Source organism: Rhinatrema bivittatum, chromosome 18 (genome assembly GCF_901001135.1).
Source record: "Rhinatrema bivittatum chromosome 18, aRhiBiv1.1, whole genome shotgun sequence".
Lineage (NCBI taxonomy): Eukaryota > Metazoa > Chordata > Amphibia > Gymnophiona > Rhinatrematidae > Rhinatrema > Rhinatrema bivittatum.
The window spans coordinates 16616970-16642569 of NC_042632.1; the positions used below are offsets into that span (position 1 = coordinate 16616970).

General features: G+C 40.1%; 1 protein-coding gene across 3 annotated transcripts in view; it reads left to right on the forward strand.

The window, feature by feature from the left end:
* Positions 1–966: 966 nt before the first annotated feature.
* The window catches only part of PANK3 (pantothenate kinase 3), a 196651-nt gene continuing 172017 nt past the window's right edge, over positions 967–25600 (forward strand). For all 3 annotated transcript variants that reach the window (XM_029583219.1, XM_029583221.1, XM_029583220.1), the window contains exon 1: positions 967–1314. In XM_029583219.1, coding sequence (XP_029439079.1) covers positions 1287–1314 — 28 coding nt within the window. In that variant the 5' untranslated portion in view covers positions 967–1286. The remainder of the gene's footprint in view (positions 1315–25600) is intronic.

Consider the following 25600-nt stretch of genomic DNA (forward strand, 5'->3'; position numbering starts at 1 on the left):
CTCTTCTTGTTTTCTGTTCTTCTGCTGCTATCATAAGGTGATAAAGTTGCTGCAGCTTTTGCTTTTTTTTTTTTGCGGACTGTGAATTGTTCTTTCTCCTTCTGATAGAGAGAACTCAGCTGTGATGCCATCAGATTCCTCCGTGGTGGGTGGATAGGAGAGAGACTGAACCAGCAGAGCCTGTTCTGTGGAAAAAGGGGCTGTAGCAAGGGAAGAGAGAGTGGAATAAGGGGCTGTAGCAAGGGAAGAGAGAATAGAATCAGCCACCATCGCACTCTAGCCAAATGAGGTCTCACTCTTTTGTACTTTCCTGCCCCATTCTAGCCAGAGGTCTCCCACCCTTGCACTTCTGCTTCCAGATCTGCTCTGTAGGCCGGGAGCTCGATGGAAATTTTAGAGCTGTGAAAGTCGCTATTTGTAGCTAAAATGTCCACAAAAGGCTAAATTAGCTTTCTGTCTCATTCACAGCTGTAAAAGCTCCATTTGGTTCAAAAAGTCGCCAGATCTAGCTACAAAATAGCTGAATTGGCAACACGGAGTATTGGGAGTAGAAAGGGAAGCAAAAGACGGTTTTCCATAAGCAGAATCCTTCGCTATGTGTTAGTCCCACCCACCTCCTCCCCATCGTTTAAATCCCCATTCGGCTCGTGAACACTAAGCAAAACGGAATTCAGATTGATGCTTGCCCTCACCACGTCAGTCCTAAAATACGGCCATTTACAATAAAAAGAACAAAAAGCGCCTCTTGTTAGTATGCACACTGTACTTGTTACTCAATCGACCGCAGCGTTTTCTGGGAATTGTATTTCTTCAGGGCGCCATTTTGTCAACAACCGAAGGCTCCTTTGTTCTTGATTAAACTACAAGTCCCGGAGGGTTGCGGGTGGCTACAGGCGATAAACCGGCGCGCTAAGGGGGTCCGGATGGGGTTTGGGGAAGGGCGGGGGGTCGTCTCGGCTGGCTTGAGGGGCTTTCAGCCGCAGACAAGACGGAGGCCGTTTGCGGGGGCAGAGGCTGAGGAGGTCAGGCGGGGCCTGGACGTCGCCGCCGCCCGCGTTGCTGAGGCGCTGTTGTTAGGCTCGCGCGGTGGGAGGCGCCTGCTCGCAGCCGCAGCCCCAGCCCCTTCCTCCCTCGCTCTCAGTGCCATTTTCTTCTGACTGCGGCTTGCCCGTCCCTGCCGCTTCTCCGTCGGAGTGCCGAAGGCCGCGCAGGTCGGCAGTCACCGCCGCGTGAGGGCGCGGAAGGTGCTCGGAGACTCCCCGGGAAGAGAGCCTGTCGGGGCCGAGATGAAGATTAAGGATGCCAAGAAACCCTGTAAGCGCCTGCTCGCTTTTTCTGCGAAGGGGAAGGGGGGGGGGGGCGCCTTCAGGCTTTGTGCTCGGCTATGGAGCCGAATCCCCGTTCTCTCCCCTGGGCTATTCAGGACGGCTTTTCCTGGAAAAGTAGAAACGCTCCCTTTTATGGTCAGGATTGTCTTCTTTCATAATAATTGCTAAGCTGGGTTAGCAAAATATCCGTCTAGCCCAGCATCCTGCGGCTGATGGTGGCGAGGAAGTGCATGAGGATTAGGACAGGTGTAGGGAATGGGGGCGGCCATCCGCTGTCCCTATGCCTTGACCTTTGGGTAGCATCACTGACTTGTATTGCATTATGTACTTGGCAGTCGTTTTATGTTTATTTAGGTTTAGCCCATTCCTTTTCATTGGTAACAATGTATGTTACCTTTAGGCACTGTTGGTATTTTTCCAATCCCCAGACGGGTCACAATCTAAGAGGTTAATGCAACGAGCTGATTATTAATACTGTCTGTGTGCTGAAATTCAGCATGCAGCTTCTTCATTTTTTATTAACTCTGATGCATGAGCACTGATGGCATTAGATATGACTCCTCATTGCTGAGAGGTACGCTGGCTCACATCATGGTTTGTTTGTTTTTTTCTCAGCACTGGAAACTTAACTTCCAGTCCAAGGTGGACTGAAATTTCCAGGGCTACTGTCAGCACTGATGTGCTCAAGTATCTAGAGAGTTAAAAAAAAATGTGCTCAAACCAGAAAATATGCGCAAAGAGAAGGTTTAGTACAAAACGCGTGATCTTGTGTCTAAAAATCACGTTTTCTGCCTAGAAAGCATGGTTTTATATGATCAGAGTATGTTTTCTGTGCATAAAATACCCACTGGAACTCCAATTTCTGACCGTAGACTAATATTATCCCTGGAAAGTTTAGTCCACCTTGGACTGGGAGGTAAATTTCCAGTGCTGAGCAAAAAAACATGAGGTGAGCCAGCATCCCTCTCTGCAGTGAGGAGTAATGCCCTCATTAATATGGAATTTCCATGTGAGGCACTAATTTAAATGCACATTGGGTGCAAATCTCCTTGCAGTAAAGTTTGTGCACACACAAATGTGCACGTAGTCGCGGGTTAAACTACTGAGTTCATGTTATTACATTGGCCTCTACATTTGTGCCTGATGTAATAGAGAGTGAAATGACTTACCCAAGGTCACAAGGACTGTCAGTGGAATTTGAATCTTGGCTTCTCCTTATAATTAGGCCAAAGATTAGCAAACTTTGAGCTGTGACCCTTCCCACCCATATCTGTGCAAAAGGTGATAAGATGAAGCAAGAGTTGGATGTTGGCTTACATTAGGTTGGTGTTTTGTATTATTAGAATGGATTTTTACCATACCTTTATTTGCATTCCAGTATTAGTTTTAAAACTTTCTGGTGGTTCTCAGCAGTTTAGTAAAAGCCAGAATAAGAATCTAGGAAAATCCAAATGACATTTGGGTCCTGGGATGAGTATAGTGGGTACACTGCTTTCATCCTGGGATCTGAAATGCCTATACCAGATATGTTTCTTTTTTTTCTGTTTGAGTTGCCCTGAAACAGGTACTTTAGAACACAGTGTAGCTGTTCTGCAGACAAGTTTCTGGTTTTATGGAGAAGACATAAAAAGAGGTTGAATTAGTACAAGTTTTGAAACTTGTGAGTGGTAGCACCAATTGACAAGATGCTTTCTATTCATGCATTTTTTTCAGATTTTTCATGCTTGCACTAATTCAACCCCTTTTTGTGTCTGTATATGTTTTCCAGTTTGAGAAATAAAATTAATAATCTAGTCATCAAATCTAATTGAGTACTTTTTTTTCTTGATTATGTTCATTATGGGGTAGATTTTCAAAAACCGCGAATAGGCGTACTTTTGTTGGTGCTCCAGTCGCAAACAAAAGTACGCTGGATTTCAGTAGAGCCGCGCGTATCCGCTGAAATCCGGGATCGGCGCGCGCAAGGCTATCTATTTCGTATAGCCGGCGCGCGCCGAGCCGCGCAGCCTACCCCCGTTCCCTCCCCTCACCTTCCCCTCCCTTCCCCTACCTAACCCACCCGCCCGGCCCTGTCTAAACCCCCCCCTTACCTTTGTTGGGGGATTTACGCCTCCCGGAGGGAGAAGTAAATCCCCGCGCGCCAGCGGGCCGCTAGCGCGCCGGGACGCGATCTGGGGGCGGGTCCGGAGGGCGCGGCCATGCCCCCCGGGCCGCCCCGGGCCGTAGCCACGCCCCCGGGCCCGCCCCCGGAACGCTCCCGACACGCCCCGAAAATGCGGCGCGGTTCGGGCCCGCCCCCGACACGCCCCCTCCGAAAACCCCGGGACTTACGCGAGTCCCGGGGCTCTGCGCGCGCCGGTAGGCCTATGTAAAATAGGCTTACCGGCGCGCAGGGCCCTGCTCGCCTAAATCCGCCCGGATTTGGGCGGATTTAGGCGAGCAGGGCTCTGAAAATCCGCCCCTATGAATGGATACCATAGTTATATTTCTCAGAAAAATATACATGCATTTATTGGGCATAGGGTGATAGAAAGGCAAAGGAATTGAAACAGCCCAAGTTTTAAACTTGTGAGCAGTAGTGCCAGTTGTCAAGGCTTCACAATTTTCACTTGTTTTTGACATATAAGATCCAATCTGCCAAACTTCTGAAACTTGGTTTACTACAGGGGTTGACAAACCCCTGCCACATGTGAGCACATGCACACCTCCAGCTGTACAATGATGGCAACATGAACCTTTTCAGAATTTTTGGGCCAGCTGTGCTGGTCTCACATGTATAGCCTGTGAGTTTTGAAAATACAGTGCTGGCACTGTACAACAAACATTGGCAATAATGGTTATTTTGGTGGGACGTGGCCCTCCTTCACCAGAATTTAGTGTGCAGTCATCTGCAAAGGAAATATTTCATGTTTGTTGGTACTGCCAAAAAAACATTGGCAACCTCTGGTTTAGTAGTTGTTGTTCAGTAATTTTTGAACAAGACAAGCATGAAAATTTTGTTTACATTTCCAAATATTTTATTATTTATTAATGTTTTTTTCTTGACCGACCTTCATCAGAGATATCATGCCGGTTTACATGTAACAGGGGGAAAACAAAGAAGGAAGAGAGCAGTTACAAAAAATAGGGTGAAGAAGAACTGGGAGGTACAAAAGAGGGTGCACGTAGGAAAAGAGCATTAGGCATGAAGGCACTATAGCAAATTTATATACATAATGTGTCCTAAAATTTAAGTTGGGAAGAAAGAGTACAAATATCCAGTGGCGTGTACAAATTTTGGACAAGTTAGATAAACTGTAAATTTCACAAAATTCGGTTGCCGTGTCCTTTGTCTAGATCAAAACTGGGAATTTGAAACCCACATTTCATACCCCGTTAGGTTATTTCTAAATTGCTTTTTCCACTCTTCTTCCCTATTCACTAATCTTGTAGCAAATCGATCCATGGAGCAAGGTAGGAAGAAAACAGTCATTGTAATCATCTTGTTGCACATGTGGTGGAAGGGAAGAGACAGGTGGATAAGATGCTGAAAAAATAAACCCACATTGAATATATTTCTTTAAAACATTTGTTTCGCTGATCCACAGATGTCAGCAGATAATGTATATTCATGATAAAAGCACAAAGACAGTGCTTTTGAGAATTTTTTTTTTTAATATGCTTCTGACTTTCTGGCCACTGAAACTCCACACTTGGCTTACAGAGTTATGGCTTCATGCAGTTTAGGGTGCTTCGCTTTTTGTTTTGAAGTCCCTGTAGGCCTTTCTGATGGGCCTATGGATGCAGCGCGCCGCTGTGTGTCCTGGTGATGCATCTTTGGGCCTGGGGATGACTGAGTGGACTGCCGTGGAAAGGGGACACAACTGCCTGATGCCGACGATAAGCCTTTCTCGTCGGGCAGTCTTCCGGGCTCTCTGACGTTGAGCGCGTGGTGACATGTAGCCTCGTCATGGTCTGGGCCCAGACAAATATAAATAATTATGTCTATCTGTGATGGACATAATATGCCCACATTGGCAATACTTAAAGCCAGGGGTCTTTTTGGATATGATGAGCACTGATAAATGCTGTTTTTGGATACACGAGTAGTGAAAAGTGAAAAATCTGAGGAGAACATGAGAAGGATCTCCACACGACTGTGCCTTGGCGTGGGGGGAAAAAAAAAACTGAGGAGACTCCGCTCCAGTCAATTGCACGAGAACTGCTGCGCGTGTGCAGAGCATCAGAGCTCTGTGTGCTTAAAGAAGGTTCTGCATCGTGTGCCATTGGATGACATCACCAAAGACAGCATGGCTAATCCAGCCTGCTTATTGATGGAAAAACACACACAGTTTTTTCAATTATTTTAGAGAAAAGGGGTAGAGAGGAGATAGGCAGTAGCTAGAAGGATCCAGTGTCTTCAAATTAGCCTTCTTCAATGAAACAAACGGACGCAGTTTTTAGCAAAGATGGCAATTGGCTTTCAGAAAGGGAGGCATTAACAAAGGGGCCGATGTAACATTTGTGCGTAGAAAACATGCTCTGAATGCTGAGCATCAAGTTTACCTAACGCATGCCCAGCTATCTCTCCTGGATGCAATGTAATATTTAAATGAGGGTTTGCGCTAAAAAGGAGGGACCTGAGAAAATTGTGCATCCCTAGCAGTTCCTTGACATCAGGCGCACAGGAGAGGTGGCTGTCAGCGTGAGTTGGGAAAACGGGCACTCAACTTTGCCACCAGCAAAATAATACAAGCACAAGATACATGGCCATGGAACGCATTTCCGGCGCTTAATACACAAAAGATTTCATATTAGCCAGGGTATCTAAAGTTAATATGAAGAGAAGATTGCCAAAGATAAACCAGGTTGTTGGCATCCTGATCATTTTAAACTGAGCAAGAGGACAGGCTGATTTAGTGTTATCATCATGTGTTCAGAGAGCACAACAAGTGTTTTATGTTTTCAATTTGGGTGTACTGGAGATTTTATTCAGTCTGTTTCCCCACCCATCCAAAGAAATAAAGAACCTCCTCAAGGTTAAATAGAGCTGGTGGTTTGGAGATGCTCATTCATGGTAAGGGACTAGGTCTTATCATTTTTAAAGCACATCTAGGTTCCCAGTTAAGAAACATATATTAGAGCAGGAAGAGGCTCTTTCACAGAGAGCATAATATATGTTTGAGCAGAAGAGAGAGAATAGACCACAAGAATAACACAGTTTTCACATTTGTGGTCTAATTTGGCAAAGATCATTCAAACAAAGATGTAATTTGCACCTGAAGAATATATAATCCTTGTTTAGTGTGGTTAATTCAATCCATTATTTTTTAAAGTCATCAGGCTTTTCATACACCCAAATCTTTAAATCCCTGTTTTTAATGAGGTAAGTGTTGGCAGCACTCGAACTTTAACCCATTTTACTGAGTGTCTCTCTTCCTACTTTCTAATATGCAATGTATAGAGTGTACACATAACATGTAATAATACCATTTTATATCTGTAGTATTTATGCAGAGAGATGCAAAAAAAGGTTGAATCAGCACATTAAGTTGGAATTTATATGCAGTGGTGCTAATCCTCAAGACTTAGCTGTAACTGCTGTCCATTTATGCATATTTCATATTTGTTCATAATTCAGTTATCTTAAATAAAAAAAACACCGTCTGAAATGTAAATGTGTATTCACTCTCCTCATGGTAGACTTTCTGGCTGCAACTCTAAAGGAGCTTCCTTAGGAAAGTTAAATATAGGGAGACAAGTATGCAGGGGGATGTGATTTTTCTAGAAAGGAGGTTAGGACTAAGAGAAATAGATTTAAAAAAAACCCCAAAAACAAACCAAAACTGTAGTTGGGATGCTGACTTTGGGATTGAGGCTAAAATCACAGTAATGTAGCAAGAATTAACATTTACCTCTGAGCCCAACCTGTCTTTTTATAATGCTCCAACAAATATTTTTCAAATCCAATCAAGATGAGGGAATGTAAGATATACTTCATTTTAGATAGATGTGGGGTTTTGTTTTTTTTAAAGATTGAATTATAAATTAATATGAAAGATGCTCAAATGAACAGTAGCTATGGTTGTTTCAAACTGGTGCCAGTTTAACCCTTTTTGTATCTTGCTCTGTGTCCAATATGAGGGTTAATTTTCAAAGCTGTGTACATGCATGAAACATGTAAATTGTTATAATATTTCTTGCAGTTGGTGTCCATAAGTGTTTGTGTAAACTGATTTTATGCATATTTTTTATGTGCACAAAATCTTATTACAACTTGATATTTCAACAATTTCAACATTTGATAGTTTCTTCTATAGAAATTGTTAATCTTATTAAAAAGATGACACCTGCCAATCACCCTTTGGACGAGATGCCTATTAAACATCTTCAAGACATCATAGCCAAACTGTTGGCTGATATCATTAACTTGTCATTAGAAGAGGGCATATTTCCAGATAGGTTTCACTACTGCACATTTTAGGCTATTTTGAAAAAAGCCCAACTAGATCTGGAGATTTTGGCTAATTATCGTCCAATATCTATACTTCCTTTCTTGGCCAAGCTACTTGAAAAGGTGGCCAATCGGCAGCTTATGGACCATTTAGAAGAAAATCGATTGCTTTTTCCATCACAATATGGTTTCTGGAAATGTCACAATACGGAAACTCTCCTAATTTCATTATCCGATACTATTCAAAGAGGCTTTGATCAGAATATTAACTATCTTCTAATTTTGTTAGATATCTTGGCGGCATTTGACACCGTCAATCATGAAGCTCTTACTACAAGACTTCAGGAAATTGGCCTTTCAGACAAAACATTGGCTTGGTTTAAATCTTATCTCACTAATAGATCATATGTAGTCAAATTGGGAACAGTAGAATCCAAGGTAGTAGACCTCCACACTGGAGTGCCACAGGGTTCCTCTCTATCACCAACCCTGTTTAATATTTATATGGCCCCATTGTGCAGATTTTTAGTGGGACTCGGGCTGGTGCATTTTTTGTTTGCAGATGATGTTCAAATTCTGATACCTATAAAAGATTCCTTGTCTGCTACATTGAAACTCTGGGACATGTATTATAAATCAATAAAATAGCTCCTTACACATATGTCACTAGCCCTTAATAATTTCAAAACCGAAATGCTGCTTATCTGCAACAAAGTTACAGAGAAAATAGAGGCTGACATTCTAACCTGCACCCCTACATATAAGATCCAACGTGAAGCTAGAGATTTGGGCTGTATTCTTGACTCAGAGTTGAGCATGAAAGCAACAATAAAAGCTATCTCAAAAGACGGCTTTTATAAATTGCAAATTTTAAAAAAATTGAAGCCATTAATATAACATAGAAACATAGAAATGACGACAGAAGAAGACCAAATGGCCCATCCAGTCTGCCCAGCAAGCCATGCACTTTTTTTTTCCCTCTTGTTACGCTTGGCTCTTAGTACCTTTTAGTTCTATTTCCCTTCTACCCCACCATTAATGTAGAGAGCAGTGTTGGAACTGCATCTAATTGAATATGTAGCTTAGTTAGGGGTAGTATCTGCCTCAATAAGCAAGCTACACCCATGCTTTTGTTTACTCGACTATGTAATTCAGTCCTTGTTGGTTGTTGTCTATATATAGATCCTCTTTTCTACATTGCCCCTGTTGTTGAAGCAGAGAGCCATGCTGGCTATGCGTTGAAAGTGAAGTATCAGGCTTATTTGGTTTGGGGGTAGTAACTGCCGTAACAAGCAAGCTACACCCTGCTTTTTTGTGAATGCAAATCCTTTTTTTTTTTTCACACATTTCCTCTTACCGTTGAAGCTTAGAGCAATGTTGGAGTCGCATTAACCGTGTGTATGTATATTGAATAAGGGTATTATCTCCAAGTAGTAGCCTTCATTCCCGCGAACCACCCCCTCTTCATTCACGTCCTCTAGACTTGATGGATCCACAGTGTTTATCCCTCGCCCCTTTGAAGTCCTTCACAGTTCTGGTCTTCACCACTTCCTCTGGAAGGGCATTCCAGGCATCCACCACCCTCTCCGTAAAGAAATACTTCCTGACATTGGTTCTGAGTCTTCCTCCCTGGAGCTTCAGCTCGTGACCCCTGGTTCTGCTGATTTTTTTTGACGGAAAAGGTTTTTGACGGAAAAGGTTTGTCGTCTTTGGATTGTTAAAACCTTTCAAGTATCTGAAAGTTTGAATCATATCACCCCTGCTCCTCCTTTCTTCCAGGGTGTACATATTTAGATTCTTCAATCTCTCCTCATAAGTCATTCGATGAAGACCCTCCACCTTTCTGGTCACCCTTCTCTGTACCGCTTCCATCTTGTCTCTGTCTCCTTGTAGATATGGTCTCCAGAACTGAACACAGTACTCCAGGTGAGGCCTCACCAAGGACCTGTACAAGGGGATAATCACTTCCCTTTTCTTACTCGATATTCCTCACTCTATGCAGCCCAGCATTCTTCTGGCTTTTGCTATCGCCTTGTCACATTGTTTCGCCGACTTTAGATCATTAGACACATCACCCCAAGGTCTCTTCCTGCTCCGTGCACATCAGCCTTCCCCTCCCCCCCCCCCCATAGAATACAGTTCATTCGGATTGCCACTCCCCATATGCATGACTTTGCACTTCTTGGCATTGAATCTCAGCTGCCATATCTTCGCCCACTCTTCTAGCTTCCTTAAATCCCGTCTCATTCTCTCCACTCCTTCCGTATTATTGCATTCAAACGATTTTCGTATTGTTTTACAGGTCTTGATTCTACCAAAATTAGATTATTGTAATGCGCTATTATTGGGTGTGCCAATGTTAACTATCCGATCGCTTCAGCTGCTGCAAAATGCCACGGCACGACTCTTGTCCAATACAAATAAGTTTGATCATGTTTCCCCCGCTCTGATGAAGTTATATTGAATGCAAAACTGGACTGGTAACCAATGTAAGTGTTTAACTTTAATTCATAAAGCTATATACGGGAATAATACTGAATGGTTAAATGCCTCATTACGCATCCACGTCCCATCCCGGAACTTGAGATCGCTCGGCCAAGCTTTACTGACAATACCATCACCAAAACTGGCTCATCTTGGTTCAGTGAGGGAGAGGTCACTGTCGCTGGCGGGACCAAAGTTGTGGAATTCATTACCTGTTGAAATTCGCACAGAGGCAAATATGATCAGCTTCAAGAAACAGATAAAAACTTGTCTATTTGAGCAGGCTTTTAATCAAGCCAATTAACACCTTATTATATTAATTTGCTTTAAAATTTTTTTTTTTTTTTTTTTTGCATTTAGTGTAGCTTTTAACTTAGGTGTTTTATTAGTAATATTTTTAAAGTGATTTATTTTAGTTAACGTATGAGTAATTCTATTAAGTAATATATATATATTTTTTAATGTTTGATATATTTTGAACTATGGAGTTTAAATATTTTACTTGGTGTAGGCAAAATTATACAAGATGTATAATGGGTTTATTATAATTGTTTTATGTTGAATTTTGCTACAGCAAATTCTGTTATTGTAATCCGACATGAAATTAATTTGAATGTCAGTATATAAAGCTGATGAAATAAAATAAATAAATTTCACAATTCCATATACGTCAAAGTGGGTTAAGAATAATTCTCAATATTTATTTATTTAATACTTTTTTATGCCGACATTCATGAAACAGATCATATCGTACTGGTTACGATATGAGCTGTATCATGCAGTACGATATGATCTGTAATATGCAGTACATAGTAAAACCCACCCTTGACCCTAAAAATAGGCATTCTGAGGGTTAGATTAGGGGCATATTTTGAATTTCTGTACATACTTTTTATTTTAAAATATGTAAATTCACATGCACTAGTTATGTTTTGCAAAGAGGAGGTGTAACTTTCTGTGCTGGTAAGTTTTGTGCACCTTATTTCGGATAATTTTCAAAGTTGACTTTCATGTTTATAAGTCCATACCAATTTTCAGAGTAATTTAATGTGCATTTTTGCCAACTTCCGTATATAGACTGAAAATTATCCTCATTTCATGCAGGGTTTTTCTGCTGAGAGAGACATGAAACAGGAAAAGCTAAGTAACTGAGAATATAATATTGGAGAAAGAAGCATATCAACTGCAGTATATGGGATTTCTTTCTAGGCTTATACTGCAGATGCTGAACTACAATTTGTTATGTTTTAAATGCATACGTTGCATGCCAGTAGGCTTCCTTTTCACCTGCTATATGCAATTCCTAACTCTGAATGTAAATTGTTCTGCAATTTCTCATGCAGTAGGAATATGATAAACCACTCATACAATCCAGGCTCCTTAGCTAGGAGGAATGTGGTGATTTTATTTTGTGATAGGTAATGACCTTTGTATTATCCCTGATTAGTTAGAACACTCCTAGGCATAGCAACTTGTTGACTTTTTGATCATGTTCTTATTTGCCACTGTTCAGGTGCCCTTCTTTAATCAAAATTATATGTTTTGTAGTCATCTGATTTCTGGTTGAAAATAGAAAGGTGTGGTGTTCTATTTGTTTTTTGGTCCACACCTTCTATTTTAAATTACTATCCTTACTTAGGTGTGCTGTACCTGTTTATAATGCTAGCTGTTAGCAGAACCACTTGTTGTGACTTTACAGCTTACTCATTTACCTAGTTCCATAATGTTGGGTAAGTGACTTTCAAAACATTGAATTTTGATGTGTGGAAGAAGCAAGTTTAAAAGGAATCAGGATGAAGGCTGCTTTTTTTTTTTTTTTTTCTTTGAACTACATATGAATTTAGTTTACAAAATGAAACTGTTAAAAGGTATTGCTTTTTCAAATTTGTTTCATTTGGTATAGTTTTTACAAGGTATTGCTCTTTTTATATGTTATAACTCCTGAAAGTATTTTAACTAAAAATTAGGATCTTTCAGTTTATCACAATGCGTGTTGCTATTCTAAAGTAGAGTTCTTTTGTGCCACTAAATGACAGAAGTTTGTGCTTCTATTCCTGAAAGATCAGCGTGTGAAACAAGAGGTGTGGCCACAGTAGAAAGGAGCCTACCCTTTAACTTCCAAAAAAGTAAACATGTGATTAGGATGTTTCTTGAATTTTCAAAGAATACAAATAGGATCTCCGACTGGATAGCTATAGTTTGAGAGATTTAGCTGCAGGAAACATAGTAGGATTAAATGGTCAGTTTTCTCATTGGAGAGAGGTAAAAAGTGGATTGCTCGGGGATCTGTTCTTGGACCATTGCTTTTTAATATATTTATAAATGATTTGGAAAAGGGAATGACAAGTAAGGTGATCAAAGTAGTTAAATCAGACAGGGATAAATTGCAGGAGCACTCTTAGAGATTAGAAGCTTGGGTGTCCAAATGGCAAATGAAATGTAAAGTGGACAAGGGCAAGGTGATGCATATAGGGAAAAATATCCCATGCTTTATTTACACAATGTTAGGAGTTACCATCTAGGAAAAAGATCTAGACATCATAGTGGACAATACATTGAAATCATTGGTTCACTGTGCTGTGGTAGTCAAGTATAGCAACTTATGTTCTTATAGTTGCTCCCCAGTGGCCCTGTATACACAGTCATATCAATTTTTTGAAAGCTGTGAATATAGCACAAGTTGGCTGTATAGCTGTACCTTTTGTACTTATGCTGGTGATTACTCAAGTGACTAGGATCCTTATCCTGTTCATTCTGTGTGCTTACCGGAATGAGTACAGCATGACATTGGGCACATTACCAGTGCAGGGAGATGCTTATTCCACTTATTTTAGGAGATAAGTAAATTTCCTATGTCTTTTTACATTTTTCATACAAATTTAAAGAAAACAGAATAGGCAGCTTGTGTGAAGATTAACCAGGATGGCAAAATTGTGGGAGTCAGATCATCTGAGCACTTAGAATTTGGCATCTGGCCCTTAAGTCAGAAAAGTAAAAAAGGAATAGAACAAGTAAACCAGAATACAAAAAGACAACATGCCAAACAAAATAAATACCAAGCAACTTAGCGAGTTAAAGAATAGCAAAAAAGTGAGAAGATTTTTTTTAAAGTTCCCTTGCACTGGGATGAAAATATATTTTTTAGGAGCATTAGCATTCCTGCTCTTTTGAATAGTGCTATTGTAGCTTGCAGGATAGTTACTGCTATGGCTTCTTACTGTGAGTCTGAAAAATGATTCTTTTGACAGGCATTGTGGGAGGACAGGCATAGAGATAAGAGCAGCAGGCTGAGAACCAGGAAAGCCAAGGTGCAAAGCTTGCTGACACCCCATGTGACCTTGGCCAAGTCACTTCACTCTCTTTCGCTTGATGTACAAACATAGAAGAAACTTTCAAGCAAATGTATGCTAGTACGTTATAACCTGTTGATATGCACACGTTTTATAAAATACATATCTCTACTCAGCGTGAGCATGAATGCATGCAATGCATTGAAAATGTACATTAATGCATCGACACGTACTTTTTTCCTATGTATTTTAAAAATAAGTGCCTATATTTTAGTGTGAAAATAAAGTAGGACTTATTCACGTATACTGGAATTTACGTGTAAGTTGGTGTATTTTCAAGCATGCATGTGTTGAAATTACCAGTTTTCCAGTTAGTCCACCAGTCGTTCTCCATGTCATCAAGATCTTCTTGGTTCTTTAGTCTGATCTCCCCCCCCAATTCATCCAGACCTCACACTCAATCAGTACTGTACAATAAACACTTAATATAATTTATGCCAGCTAATTTGCAGGTGTAAAATTACAAAAGTACTTTGGCAAATGTACATGCATGTCTTTTAAAATAGTGCCTAAATGTTGGCCGTGCCCCGGAATGCCCATAGCCCGCCCCTTTTTTACACACATGCGCGAAAGTGAATGCTTATTTTTTACTTTTATAAAATACGTGAGTAGAGGCTAATTGAGCATGTATATGCTAAGTTTTATCCACACACAATGTTTTGAAAATTCAGCCCTCTGATTTTTAAGCGTTCTGGGGTCAGGGAAACATGTTCTGTACCTGAATGCATCTTGAGCTACCAATGAAAAGGCTTAAGCTAAATCTAAGTAGACTTATTTATTTCTCACCACACTACTTTAATTATGTCTTACTCCTGAGCTGACTGCATATCCTGCTGTAACCAGCAAATAGCTTGTGTAGTTTACTTCCTGAAAGGCGCTGTAACTGTTTTAGGTAAGATAAAACAATGACTATTTACCAGCAATAAAATGATTAGATGCCCAAGTCTTTTTCAGTCTTTATTGCAGTGGAGATGGTTTTTTTTTTAAACATTTGCCCGACTCAGGCCAAGTTTTGCCATCCGTGTAATGGCTGCCTCAGGGGCTTAGACTCTCATTGAAACTTGGGACCATTAATGAAGCATCAAGCTTAGAAATCAATTTCATTTAAAACAATCCAAGATGGGAGCAACTCTTCAATGCTCTGAAAAAGTCACAATCTCGTGGGCTCTATTCAAATGACAGTGCCTTTGCTCCCCAAACCGGATGTATAGGCTCCACTTTTCACAACAGGTGAAGAGTTGCTCCCATCTTGGATTGTTTTAAATGAAATTGATTTCTAAGCTTGATGCTTCATTAATGGTCCCAAGTTTCAATGAGAGTCTAAGCCCCTGAGGCAGCCGTCACACGGACTGCAAAACTCTGCCTGAGTCCGGCAAAAGTTTAAAAAAAAACCCATCTCCACTGCAATAAAGATTGAAAGAGACTTAGGCATATAATCCTTTTGTGTTTTCCTAACTGCTTTTTTTAGATCGCCTACCTTCTTGTTTTCTGAGTCGAGCAATAAAATGGACTTCATAAAATTTCAGAATCTCTACAAATGTTCAAATAGAAAGATGACATTTTTCATTTAAGCATATTAGTAGTTATATTACTTTGTTCTCTGAGAAAATTGCAGTGTAAAGATCAAAGGATATAAAACTTACTTTATTACGCATTGTACAGTGTGCAACACTAACGAAGGAACTACTTTCAAGGAGGCATTCAGGTCTTATACCTAAAATGTCCATAATTAAATGAATACACTAACAATGTGAAAGATCTCGTAGTGAGGGGTAGTTTGTTACCCTGAAAAAAGGTAGTGTGTTTCCCACTGGCACAGTAGGGATTTTCTGGTTAAACCCTGCCACCTAAAGCTATGCCTGTGTTGTGTGGTTTTTTTTTTTTTTTAATTTTATTCTCTAGTTAATTCTATAACATCTGTAGCTCAAACATTGAACACTGATCTCTCACTTGACAGGACTCAGTGCTTCCACTGAGCCATTGTTCAGCCCCTGCTGAACCTCTGCTTGATCTACAGAAAGATTAAAATAAGGAAAAAAAAAAAAAGGCCAAGGCTAGAAGGGGTGACTTCTTTTTTTTTTTTTTTCTGCTTATTGCACTGGATTCATTATATAGAGACAAATTAGTGATTGGAAGCGATGTCATTTTTCTGTAACCTCTCAATGTTTCAGGACTCCATAGGTGGTGTTTGAGTCAGAGTATATGAAAGCTTAGATTAATTTTTATGTCTAGTCTCTTGTGAGTCAATTAAAAAAAAAACATTTAACACAGCCATCAACATTTTAACTTCCTAAAGTAAACTGATTTTTAGTTGATTTTAGACAGATTTTCAGCTGAAAAATCTTCCTAAATATAGCTGGCTAAGACTTAACTAGCTACAATTAGAGCACTCTGACTAGGGTCCTAAGCTTAGCCAGCCTGCACTGGAAATAAGTGCTACCTGGCAAAGTCAGTCTTTAAAAACAAACAAAAAACATTTTTCACCTTTTCCGACAACCAACATCCACATAAGTGTCCTCCTGAAGTGTAAAAAATTAGCATGGGGGCCAATCTCGCCCAGTTTTAAAACTATTGCCCTTTCAACTGACCCACAACTCCAAGAACCTCCCAAAGTCTTCCCAAGCTGAATTGGCTATAGGACCCAGTCATACCTTCTTCTGGTTTGGTATCTGATGTTGAAGCAAAGCTGGACACCAAGCCAATAGAAAGTAAGCCTTGAGTTGTGCTGTTGTGGCTTGGGGAGGCTTTGAGAGGAGGGGAAGTTCTGGAGGGTGGGGGAAATAGTTTTGAGATTTGGGTGTGGAGAATTGGTCCTGAGCTATTTTAATACTTTGGGAGGGGTAATTTGTCTTCACCACCTCCTCTGGAAGGACATTCCAGGCATCCACCAACCCTCTCTGTGAAGAAATATTTCCTGAAGTTGGGTCTGAGTTGTCCTCCCTGGAATTGGAGTTCGTGATGACTCCTAGTTTTAGTGATTTACTAATTTCTCCCCTGCATCTCCTCTCCTCGAGGGTATACATATTTAGGCCCTTCAAACTCTCCTCATAAGTCATTTGATGGAGCCCCCCCCCCACCCCCATCATCATTTTTGTCCCCCTTCTCTGGATCACCTCCATCCTGTCTCTGTCCCTTCAGAGATATGGTCTCCAGAACTGAACACAATACTCCAGGTGAGGCCTCACCAAGGACCTGTACCAGGGGATTATCCCTTCCTTTTTCTTACCGGTTATTCCCCTCTCTATGCAGCCCAGCATTCTTCTGGCTTTAGCTATCACCTTGTCACATTACTTCACTGCCTTCAGGTTGCTAGATACTATCACCCCAAGGTCCCTCTCTTGCTCTGTGCATAACAGCCCTTCACCCCCATCAAATACAACTCTTTTGGCTTACCACACCCCAAATGCATGACTCTGCACTTCTTGGCATTGAATTCCAGCTGCCATATCTTTGACCACTCTTCAAGCTTCCTTAAATCACTTCTTATTCTCGCTCTACTCCTTCTGGCAAGTCTACTCTGTTGCAGGTCTTAGTATCATCTGCAAAAAGACAACCTTTACCTTCTATCCCTTCCGCAATGTGGCTCACAAAGATATTGAACAGGATCAGTTCCCACACCCATCCCTGTGACTCTCAACACAATTTTCTATTCAGAGCAGGTTCCATTTACCATCATGTGCTACCTTCTTGTTTAACCATTGGGAGCCGTTCTTTCTCCTTTATCATTTTAGCTGACTTTTTGTACCTCTTTAAATTCCATTATCTTTTCTGAGATGGGGTGACCAAAATTGCACACAGTACTCCAGACCTCCTTCCAGCAGGTCTGTCAGATACCTATTATGTCTACATCTTTGTTCAATGCTATTTATTCCAACTCTCCAATCTTATTTTTTATATTTCTGGTATTTGCATACAGACAATTCAAATTGTTTAATTGTATTTGCAACCTGTGTAGCAGTTGAAATTTGGAATCATTTTTTAGTCTGCTCTTCATTTAAATGCACCAAAGCTACTTCTACAATTTCTCTATCAGGATATTCTAACTTCCTTGCTATGCCAGTATGCTTTGAAGATACCATGCACTCCTGAGCGACTTTCTGGTTTTTCTCATGATTGTGTTTTAAAAACTGCTCTATTTCCTTTTTAAAAGTTATTGCCAGCATCTGGTTTCCATCCTGGTTAAAGTGGAGCCTATCCTTTCAGAATAGGCTCCCCCTTCCTCAAAATGTTGCCCAGTTCCTAAGACATCTAAAGCCCTCTTCCCTGCACCATCACCTCATCCATGCATTGAGACTTTGGAGCTCTGCCTTCTTCCAGGGTCATGCATGTAGAATGGGCAACATTTTTGAGAATGCTACCCTGGTCGTTTTTTGGATTTCAGCTTTCTACCTTAAATCTCCATTGCACATTTTGCCTTTCACGTCCACATACACCATGACAGCTGGCTCCTCCTCAGCACTGTCTAAAATCATATCTAGGTTACACTTGATGTCTGCCATCTTTGTGACAGGCAGGCAAATTACCAAGCGAGCCTCATGCCCACCTGCCACCCAGGTGATTGAATTGCCAACTATAGTGGCCATCCTTACCTTTACCTCCTGGGCATTTGTTCCTGGAAAGACATCTTCCATTTGAGAGGATACCACGTTCCCTGGAAGGCAGGTCCTAACTACAGGATTATTTCTTGTCACACTAGGGTGATGTTTCCCTTTTACGTGACCTTTAAGTTAGCATAGGCTGAACAGTGGGACAGCTCTACTATGTCCTTGACTGTCTCCTCTATATGCTTCTTTGTCTGCCTCAGCTCCTCCAGGTCTACAAATCTAGTCTCCAGAGATCACTCATTGTCTGAGAGCTAGGAGTTCTTTTCACAGTGTGCACACATACAACCTGTCATAGATAATCTTTTCATATCTAGGACACTTGGTGCAAAACACTGGATAGTCTCATTGCTTCTGAACTGCTGTCTGCATATTAATATTATTGAGCTACTAGGTATTTAACGTTGTAAAGTAAGTAGGGATGCTTATTGTAAGGTCCCTTAAATTTATTAGATTTTTGTCTCTATGACCAGTAAGGGGCAAATTTATTTATAAGGGCAGGCTCCCTTATTTTAACTAGATCCCTAATTGATTCTTGTGAAAATTTCCCTTTTGTTCTTTTAATTGGGATAATATTATAAATTGGAAAATGTGCTTGGGGTTGACGGAGAGAGGGTGTGCAAAAAAAGGATAATTTTAGTTTTTTAAAATTCTAAAAAAAAAGACACAGCTTAGGACACAATTTACCCCCTCAATTTCTCTTCTCTCTTAAGCTTTGTCACAAATTCCCCAGCAAAGCAATGCTTAACAGATCTGTTCAGTCACCAGCATAGGCTGCGTCTGTTCTCAATTCTCCCTCAAGTAATAGTGACATTTATTAGTGCGCACATAGGGCTCTAATAATAAGCCTTTTTCTTATAGATACAAATTAAGCACGTAGCTTGATTTTTTTTTTTCCATGTGCTTTACATAACCTTGTACAGGTTCACAGTGTTCAGGGTTTCCAGGAGACATAGTTTAATAAGCTTATCTTTATTTTTTACGCAGAGAGCCAAAGCACTTAGGTGGAAGGTTGTGTCATTCAGTTCCCTTCAAAGATTTCTGCCATGAAAGTGAACATAAATCCTTTTGACGAGTTGAACTGTATCAAAAGCATAACATATTAGATGTCCACAATTTTTTTTATGCGCATTTCAGCAGTGGAAAGTACCTCTTGCCTTTAGATGCATACCCAGAGAAACAGACAGCATTGGGGACTCTGACTGAAATTTCATAGGACATTGAGCCCAGTATCCTGTCGCTAGCAGTGCTCAGTCTGGATTACTTGGAGATCAGTTCCCTGTTGCTCACTACCAGAAGTAAGAGGTGTTGATTAACAATATTTACTTGACCAATAATTAAGACTTGTCCTTCAGAAACTTGACAATCTTGTTTTAAATCCAGTTATAGTACTAGCTAGATAAAATATATATAACTTGATTTGTGTACACAACAGTAAGTATCCAATAAGCAGCCAATCTCATAAGTTCCCAATATGTGCAATCGCAAAAAATCTATAAAATTTATAGCCTGCCAATCCACATATCTCAGCAGATTACAATAAACACATAAAGTATTAAAAGAAACATAACTCAATGACAGCTACTACCTGGAGACAATACCCTTATTCAATAAACATACACACGGTTAATGCAACTCAACATTGCTCTATGCTTCAAGGGCAAGAGGAAATGTGGGAAAAAAATGGATTTGCATTCACAAAAAAGCAGGGAGTAGCTTGCTTACTACCCCAAACCAAATAAGCCTGATACTTCACTTTCAATGCATATCCAACATAGCTCTCCGCTTATCCAGCATAGCTCTCTGCTTCAACGGCAGGGGGAAATGAATGAAAAGATGATTTATATTCAGACAACAACCAACAAAGACTGAATTGTACAGGCTGGGTAAACAAATAAGCATGGGAGTAGCATGCCTATTGAGGCAGTTAGTACCGCTAACCAATCAAGCTAGATACTTCACTTTAGATGCAGCTCCAGCACTGCTCTCTACATTAATGGTGGGGGTGGAAGGGAATTGGAACCAAAAGGTTACTAAGGACCAAAGAGTAACAGTTAAGTATGAGAAAAAAACAAGTGTGAAAGCTTTCTAGGCAGACTGGATGGGCCGTTTGGACTTCTTCTGCTGTCATTTCTATGTTTCTATGTAATACAATATTGAGATGTTAACTTTTCTTTTTTTTTTTAATTCTTTATAATTTTTCAAATACAATAAACATACTATTGTATACAGAAAAACATGGTTTAGGTTCTAAAACACCATTACTCACAATACTCATCTAAGCATAATCCATCTTTTAAACCTTTCCATTACATATCAATCAACCTGGAGGGGTGTTAGTTTATTACATATGGGAGAAATCTCTGGAAATTATAAAAACAAAACATGGATATATTCTAGCATTAACTATACCAACATTATAGTTTCATAAATTGGGCACTGGGGATGATGTTGGCATTCTAGTCTGTTCAAGGAAAAACTTTAATTGATCAGGAATAAAGAAAACATACAACTCTTCTTGTTTTTTTATCATACACTTGCACGGAAATCTAAGTAAAAAAAGAGAATCCCAAAGATATAACCTCTTGGCGGTGAGCCAAAAAAGCTTTCCGCCTTTACTGTGTGGAGATGGCCAAATCTGGGAATATTTTAACAGCTTTGTCTAAATAATTAACAGGATATCAGTTAAAATATCTTTTTATGATCAGATTTATATCAGAGATAGAATAAAAAGTTACTAACGAGATGTAACATTTAAACAAAGTATAAAAACATACAGGGTGTGGGGGCTTATTCTCAATCACAGTGGCCAAGCATGGAAATGATTAAAAGGGTAAATTAGACTGGAAATGCAGAAGAAAACAAATGCGAATTTTCAGAAGTTTTCTGAAGTGAAATAGGTTTTCAACACTGTTGACCATAAGATTCTTCTCTTTCGATTGCATGAGTGTAGTATCTCTGGTTCTTTTCTTGTATGGTTTGCCAATTACCTTGAAGCTCGTTCACAATACATTAGTTTCAATAATCAGCAGTTGGCAACTTCCTGTTTGAAATCTGGAGTGCCGCAAGGTTCGGTGTTGTCTACTATGCTCTTTAAGAACATAAGAAATTGCCATGCTGGGACAGACCAAGGGTCCATCAAGCCCCAGCATCCTGTTTCCAACAGAGGCCAAAATCCAGGCCACAAGAACCTGGCAATTACCCAAAGACTAAGAAGAACCCATGCTACTGATGCAATTAATAGCAGGGGCTATTCCCTAAGTATAATTGATTAATAGCTATTAATGGACTTCTCCTCCAAGAACTTATCCAAACCTTTTTTGAACCCAGCTACACTAACTGCACTAACTACCTTCTCTGGCAACAAATTCCAGAGCTTTATTGTGCGTTGAGTGAAAAATAATTTTCTCCGATTAGTCTTAAATGTGTTACTTGCTAACTTCATGGAATGCCCCCTAGTCCTTCTATTATTCGAAAGTGTAAATAACCGAGTCACATCTACTCGTTCAAGACCTCTCATGATCTTAAAGACCTCTATCATATCCCCCCTCAGCTGTCTCTTCTCCAAGCTGAACAGCCCTAACCTATTCAGCCTTTCCTCATAGGGGAGCTGTTCCATCCCCCTTATCATTTTGGTTGCCCTTCTCTGTACCTTCTCCATCGCAACTATATCTTTTTTGAGATGCAGCGACCAGAATTGTACACAGTATTCAAGGTGCGGTCTCACCATGGAGCGATACAGAGGCATTATGACATTTTCTGTTCTATTAACCATTCCCTTCCTAATAATTCCTAACATTCTATTTGCTTTTTTGACTGCTGCAGCACACTGAGCCGACGATTTTAAAGTATTATCCACTATGATGCCTAGATCTTTTTCCTGGGTGGTAGCTCCTAATATGGAACCTAACATTGTGTAACTACAGCAAGGGTTATTTTTCCCTATGGGCAACACCTTGCACTTGTCCACATTAAATTTCATCTGCCATTTGGATGCCCAATCTTCCAGTCTTGCTAGGTCCTCCTGTAATGTATCACAGTCTGCCTGTGATTTAACTACTCTGAATAATTTTGTATCATCCGCAAATTTGATAACCTCACTCGTTGTATTCCTTTCCAGATCATTTATATATATATATATATATATATTGAAAAGCACCGGTCCCAATACAGATCCCTGAGGTACTCCACTGTTTACCCTTTTCCACTGAGAATATTGACCATTTAATCCTACTCTCTGTTTCCTGTCTTTTAACCAGTTTGTAATCCACGAAAGGACATCGCTTCCTATCCCATGACTTTTTAGTTTTCGTAGAAGCCTCTCATGAGGGACTTTGTCAAATGCCTTCTGAAAATCCAAATACACTACATCTACCGGTTCACCTTTATCCACATGTTTATTAACCCCTTCAAAAAAATGAAGCAGATTTGTTAGGCCAGACTTCCCTTGGGTAAATCCATGTTGACTGTGTCCCATTAAATCATGTCTTTCTATATGCTCTACAATTTTGATCTTGAGAATAGTTTCCACTATTTTTCCCGGCACTGAAGTCAGGCTCACTGGTCTATAATTACCCGGATCGCCCCTGGAGCCTTTTTTAAATATTAGGGTTACATTGGCCACCCTCCAGTCTTCAGGTACAGTAGATGATTTTAATGATAGGTTACAAATTTTAACTAATAGATCAGAAATTTCATTTTTGAGTTCCTTCAGAACCCTAGGATGCATACCATCCGGTCCAGGTGATTTGCTACTCTTTAGTTTGTCAATCTGGCCTACTACATCTTCCAGGTTCACAGTGATCTTGTTCAGTTCGTCTGAGTCATCACCCCTGAAAACCATCTCCGGAACTGGTATCTCCCCAACATCCTCATTAGTAAACACGGAGGCAAAGAATTCATTTAGTCTTTCTGCGATGGCCTTATCTTCCCTAAGAGCCCCTTTAACCCCTCTGTCATCTAATGGTCCAACCGATTCCCTCACAGGTTTCTTGCTTTGGATATATTTTAAAAAGTTTTTATTATGAGTTTTTGCCTCTTTGGCCAACTTCATTTCAAATTCTCTCTTCGCCTGTCTTATCAATGTTTTACACTTACCTTGACAATGCTTATGTTTTATCCTATTTTCTTCAGATGGATCCTTCTTCCAATTTTTTAAGGATTTTTTTTGGCTAAAATAGCCTCTTTCACCTCACCTTTTAACCATGACGGTAATCGTTTTGCCTTCCTTCCACCTTTCTTAATGCACGGAATACATATGGACTGCGCCTCTAGGATTGTATTTTTAAACAATGTCCAAGCCTGTTGAATACTTTTAACCTTTGCAGCTGCACCTTTCAGTTTTTTCTAACTATTTTCCTCATTTTATCAAAGTTTTTGAATGCTGAGTTGATTCTGATATGTCCCTCTACCACTGATGCAGATCTGTGTTTTAAAACTGCCAGTGACATGTGTTTAATTTAAGGGACTCTATCCAGATAAGTTGCCTGAAAGATTGTGCAATTCAAAAATTTCTAAAAATAAGGGACACTACTTTCTAAGATTGACCAATGATTATACTTTAAAATGCCATTGATAGGCAGTGTTTTCATTTTTTTGCAATATTAGGTGTTGTATGATGGTCTTTTGTTAAAAATCTGAGATTGCTCTCTCAGCAATTTGTATGTTGTGGGATTTGTATAATTCATCTATATTTTATTTTTCCTCTATTGAAATTGCTTGAATTTTGTGGTTTACATAGTAAAACATGCATAAGAGCAATAAACAAAATTATGCCTCCAGTGCTGTGCAAATGTCTGCTGAAACAGCCATGTTTTCAGTCCCTTTGCAAAAAACACCAATTTCTGACTCAGTTCTTAGATATTCTGGCATTGCATTTCACATTAAGGCAAGTGCGTCTGTATCATTGGAATCTCTAGGAGACCTTTGTTTATTGAGCAGAGTGACCACAATGGAATGCAAATTCATATACAGCTCAGCCATGGAATACTAGCATTATTGATTTTAGTTTATGAATCAATATTAAGATCTTATATTTGGTTCTTGCATGGGTCTGCAGCCAGTGAAGAGATGCTAAGAGTGGGAGTATACTACCGTCCACCTGGACAAAATGGTCAGACAGATGATGAAATGCTAAGAGAAATCAGGAAGCTAACCAATTTGGCAGTTCAATAATAATGGGAGATTTCAATTATCCAGATAAACTGGTGCAGGTAAGAATACAAAGTTCCATTCAGAAATTAAAGGAATTTTATTGTAAATCCAAACAGTTATAGTTCTTTCAATACGGCAACTCCATTCAGAGTGAAGTGAGGTAATTTGAAGTCCCCCGACACGGTCCTGTGTTTCGCGGTGGCTGCATCGGGAGGGACCAAGACATATTATAATCTACAATAGAATAACATCTATGAGGAATGGAACATGAGAGGCCGCAAAACAGTGCATACTAATAATAGTCACGTACCTTTGTAGACAACCTCAGGAGCGCAAGCGCCCTTTAACACTGACAGCCATTTAAAGGTCCAAAAAGGCGCGAAAGACAAACTCTCGTGAGATGCTGTAGTAAACAGAACCACACATGCAATTAATGACAGATTAATAAAACAGATGCCATTCTATCTCTTTATTGAGACCATTGGGGGAAACCGTATCTAAAGTAAAAATCCAGCGTTGCTCTCTTCGACCGAGTATACCAGAGAAGTCTCCCCCCCGCAAGGGGCGTGAGACCACCTCCAGAACTAGGAAGGAGAGGGCAGCTTCTGTGGATTATCAGATTTCAATTATCCCAATATTGACTGGGTAAATGTAACATCAGGACTTGCTAGAGACATAAAGTTCCTGGATGTAATAAATGACTGCTTCATGGAGCAATTGGTTCAGGAACCAACAAGAGAGGGAGCTATTTTAGATTTAATTCTTAGTGGAACGCAGGATTTGGTGAGAGAGGTAACGGTGGTGGGGCCACTTGGCAACAGTGATCATAACATGATCAAATTTAAACTAATAACTGGAAGGGGGACAATAAGTAAATCTGCAGCTCTAACACTAAACTTTCAAAAGGGAAACTTTGATAAAATGGGCAGCCAGATGTGCTCCCCCCTTCAGAATTGTCAAAGCTGCCCCAGTTTTCTCACCCGCGAGTTAAAACATGAGCAGCAGAATTTTGTAATAACTATAGTGTTCTGAGTGCTATCTGGAAGCCAGAGGAATAATGAATTGCAGTATTCATTCCCTGAAAAGATTAGTCTGAAGCACCATTCGGAAATCTTCTGGTTCTAGAAAGGAGTTCCATCACCTAAGCACATGAAGCTTGAAATAGCCAGTTTTTAACAGCTTTTTAGATGTGTACTTTCATAGATAATTGAGGTCCATTAGCACTCCGAGGTTTCAAATCTGAGAAGAAAC